The sequence below is a fragment of the Propithecus coquereli genome, unplaced genomic scaffold (genome assembly GCF_000956105.1).
Source record: "Propithecus coquereli isolate 6110/MARCELLA unplaced genomic scaffold, Pcoq_1.0 Scaffold122, whole genome shotgun sequence".
Taxonomy (NCBI): domain Eukaryota; kingdom Metazoa; phylum Chordata; class Mammalia; order Primates; family Indriidae; genus Propithecus; species Propithecus coquereli.
This window is the reverse complement of record NW_012136303.1, coordinates 4,827,525-4,831,449: the sequence shown is the minus strand read 5'-3', so window position 1 is coordinate 4,831,449 and position 3,925 is coordinate 4,827,525. Positions and strand designations below refer to the sequence as shown.

General features: G+C 42.6%; 1 protein-coding gene across 1 annotated transcript; it reads right to left on the bottom strand.

Moving 5' to 3' along the window:
* Positions 1-687: 687 nt before the first annotated feature.
* Positions 688-3,411, bottom strand: DEFB129 (defensin, beta 129). The gene is made up of 2 exons (XM_012665789.1): positions 3,329-3,411; positions 688-1,133 (listed from the first exon to the last, which is right to left on the bottom strand). Exons 1-2 carry the CDS (start codon positions 3,384-3,386, stop codon positions 688-690), a joined length of 504 nt encoding a protein of 167 aa, XP_012521243.1. The 5' UTR covers positions 3,387-3,411.
* Between the last annotated feature and the right edge of the window lie 514 nt (positions 3,412-3,925).

Sequence of the window (3,925 nt, the reverse complement as noted above, 5' to 3'; positions counted from 1 at the left end):
GTGCTGTCCAATATCATGTGGAATCCTCTGGCCACATGTGACTATGAGCACTTGAAATGTGGCTAGTACAAACTGAAATGTACTTTAAGTATAATACACATATGAGATTTCAAAGATTTAGTTCAAAAAAGAATGTAAAATATCTCAAATAATTTTTATATTGATTACATGTTGATATGATAATGCTTTGAATATATTACATTCAACAAAATATATTATTAAAAGTAATTTTACCTGTTTCTGGTTTCTGCACATTCTATTTTGCATATGGGCCTTTCTCCCAAAAATATAAGAAAAGTATGTCCTGATACTTTCCTTACTGTTGCTCCAGGAAAGACACATCATGTGAGAGCCATAAATGCTTGTTACAGAGGTTTAATCTAGGCCATCCGTGGGCTACACAATGCTGTAGTCACCATTCCTTGTGCTTGTTCTCTCTTGGGCATCTAAACTTAAAATTCCATCCCTCCCTTGCTTCACCTCCTCTGTGAGGCTCCTGTGAGAATGATAACATTACATAAACTGTAGGTGCTTAAACAGTATTTATTGAATGACGGATGATAGAGGAGGCAGTTCTATGTCTCATTTTGTAGATAGTGGAAGCAGGGCGGAACTCGCTGTCTTAAGGGAAAGACCCGCATCACTGCTCATCTCTTCCTCCAGCTCCAGCGATGGTGTTGGCAGTGTTTATGGGGGAGGTGGTGCTGGTGGTGGGAAAACAGCAGAATCTTTGCTTTTCTTGGTGTCATTCTTGGTAGAAGTAGCAGTGTATGTGTTATGTCCTGGTGTCCTGGTGTTGGTGGTGGCAGAGTTTGCAGAGATGGCATTTGGGATGACGATGGAGTTGGTATTGGCAAAAGAGCTGGAGTTTTTGATTTTGGGGAGAACCCCAGATAAAATATGTTTTGTTTGCATCACAGCACTGGAATTCTTGGTAGTGTGTAGCATTTCTTGGGTGTCTTCGCCAAGTATGTGGGGAATTTCATATTGCAGGTAGTTTTTTATCAACTGAACCACTTTGGGTCCAATACAACATTTTGTCTTCTTGCATTCCTGCACCTGTCTTTCATCTGCATTGCAGTGGTCCTTGCATCTCCCAAAACCCTTTAAACACCTTTTCAAGCCAAAATATTCTGCACAAAAAAGAGGAGAAAACCATTGGTCCAAGATTAATAACTAGAGATGACATTAAAACTGCTGGAGGGAGATGAATAGAGTAAGAGGAAGTTTGTTAAAATTAAATTTTAAGTCCAGGGTTTAGATGCTGATGGAGGAACCTGTGCAGGCCAAGTGAGTCTCTGTACACCTCTGAAATCCAAAATAAATCTCCCATGTAGTCTTCTTTCCTTGAGTAACTTTAAAAAGCTAAGGACACATAGAGGAAAGAAGAATAGGATAGGATAGGATTTCAGATCTCCAACTTAGCATCTTAGACACTTGCTGGGCATCACCTATCTCTTTGATACTAGGAAATACCAATGAAAGCAAAACCAGTCATAAAACTAATCAAGAAAGAATTTCAAAAAAGAATCAATAGGACTTTTGGGAGTGCCGTCTTCTCGCCAAACCCACTAGTCCTTGACTTCTCTCTTTTTGACAATTTCTAGACCCATGATTCCTGGGGCATAGTGTTCTATCACTTTCAGCTTCTCTGGACACTCTGTCCCTCAGAGGTCTTAGTCATTATCATAGCCTTAACCTCATTTCTACCACGATAACTCCCATATAGTTATCTGTTGTTCTAAATTCCTGCTCAGCTTAATACCTCATCTTCATCTGTTAGATGATTTTTCCAACCCAATAGCTCACCTTATTTTCCCTCGATCAAGAAAGCTCTTCCTCCCTCACCCATCTTTTTTTTTTTCTGGAGACAAGGTCTTGCTCTGTCACCTGGGCTAGAGTGCAGCGGCAACATCCTAGCTCATTGCAACCTTAAACTCCTGGGCTGAAGCGATCCTCCTGCCTCAGCCTTCCGAGTAGCTTTGGACTACAGGCGTGTGCCACCATGCCTGGCTATTTTTTTTTAATTCTTTGTAGAGATGGGGTCTCACTCTTGCTCAGGCTGGTCTCCAAATCTAGCCTTAAGTGATCCTCCTGCCTCGGCCTCCCAGAGTGCTAGGATTACAGGTGTGAGCCACCATGCCCCCCTCACCCATCTTAACAGTTAATTTACCATCAATTACAAGAGATTTGTGTGGGATCAAATAATTTTCAAAGCATGTTCACTATATTTTCATGTTGTTTTCTCATCAAATACAGAACAGAAAAATTCTTGTATTGGAAGCAGCTGCATTGATTAATCCCATTATGCTCGTGTGGAACTGGGAGCTCAAAGTGGCTAAATGACTTCACCCAAGATGACACAGCCATGCTTGCTTATGGTACCACCCATCTGCTAGGGTCCCAGGATAAAAACGTTAGCAACATCTTTGACTCTTTCACTTTCCCTTCCCTGACCCACTGCTAATTATTCCAAATATCTGAGTGATTCTTGTATTCTGAAACAGGTCTCAATGATTCTTCCTTTTTTTTTTTGAAAAAGTGGCCAATCCTCTGGTTCGGCTTTTTGCCATAATGCATTCCTAAATGTCCTTATGGTAATTTGGGGTCTCCAGGATGGCAAAAGCTGAGAGAAGGGATAAGACTCTGAAAAATCTGAAAAAGTTGAGATGGCGAACATAGGCCTGTGTACTGGGTCCTCACAGGAAGGTCTTTTTGAGCATGAGGGTGAGGACTTCCTCCTTCCTACACTAAAGTACAAACTGATAGGGACCTTTGCTTCAAGAAATGATTGAAATTAGAAATAGAGCTAAATTAAGTAGACCTTGGCAGAGCCTCAGGATGATACATATGTACACAGCAGGCAGGCAGCACTATATGTTGGAGAGTTTCTCTTTCCTTCTTTCTTTCTTTCTTTTTTTTTTAGGAGACAGGGTCTTGCTCTCTCGCCCAGGCTGGAGTGCAGTCGTAGCTCACTGCAGCTTTGAATTCCTGGCCTCAAGTGATCCTCCTGCCTCAGCCTCCCAAAGCGCTGGGATTACAGGCATGAGCCACTGTGCCTGGCCTGTTGGATAGTTTCTGAGTACATACACAAAAAATACCCTGCTTTCCCTGTAGTTCTCTGGGTGTTTCCCTCAGACACAGCTCTGGAGGTTGGGGCATACGGAGAAGCATCGAGGATGGTGCATAACTGATGCAATAGGTAAGTTCTTTAGCCATCTCTTTCAGCATCTCATCTTTCAAAATATCTTTGGGTTCCCATTGTCATGGGCAGCTAAATCCCTGGTTCCTCACACTGACCCTTCTTAAACCCAGGAATCTGCATTACCTGTGTTCACCTGGTACTGAAGCATGAGGCTGGCAAAGACAGGAAAAAGGAGCTTCATGGCTGGGTGCCAGGGAGGAAGCCTTGGGTCTGGGTTGGTGTTCTTCAGCGCCGGCCTTTATTGGCCTCCTCATGGCCTTAGGCCATGGGCAGTGAAGTGCAGCCAAAGCAGGTGCTGCTTCCAGAAGTTGTGTCTTCTCTGATTCTGTTTGATAGCACCCTTTCCTGAATATCTCTATTCAACAAATTCCCTGCTCTTGATCCTGGGGGAAAACATAAGATATATAAGATACGAAAGAAAGAGCAAGCCCTTTGCATCTCTCCTTCTTAATATTGGAGCAGGGCAAGAGTTATATGTTTGGTTACATATTTGTCAGCCCTGTTATGCTAAGCTTGGCACTTGGTGTGTGAGAATCAGAAGAACTAGAGGGACAGAGACTCAGTCTTGTTCATGCCGGTATCTCCTGTGGCCAACATGGGTACTGGATCAACACATGAACTCGGTTCATGTTTGTTGAACAAGTTTGTGGGAGGCAGCTCTTGGCATATCTTTAACTTCTGAGTTTACAATGATTCTCACATCCTCTAAAAGCAGCAATT

What these genes read in the sequence shown, in the direction of transcription:
- DEFB129 (XM_012665789.1), bottom strand. Translation starts at nt 3,386, where the DNA reads ATGAAGCTCCTTTTTCCTGTCTTTGCCAGCCTCATGCTTCAGTACCAG. An exon ending in TCAGTACCAGGTGAACACAG is followed by an intron (nt 1,134 to 3,328) that starts GTAATGCAGATT and finishes TTTTTTGTGCAG; the next exon opens with AATATTTTGGCTTGAAAAGG.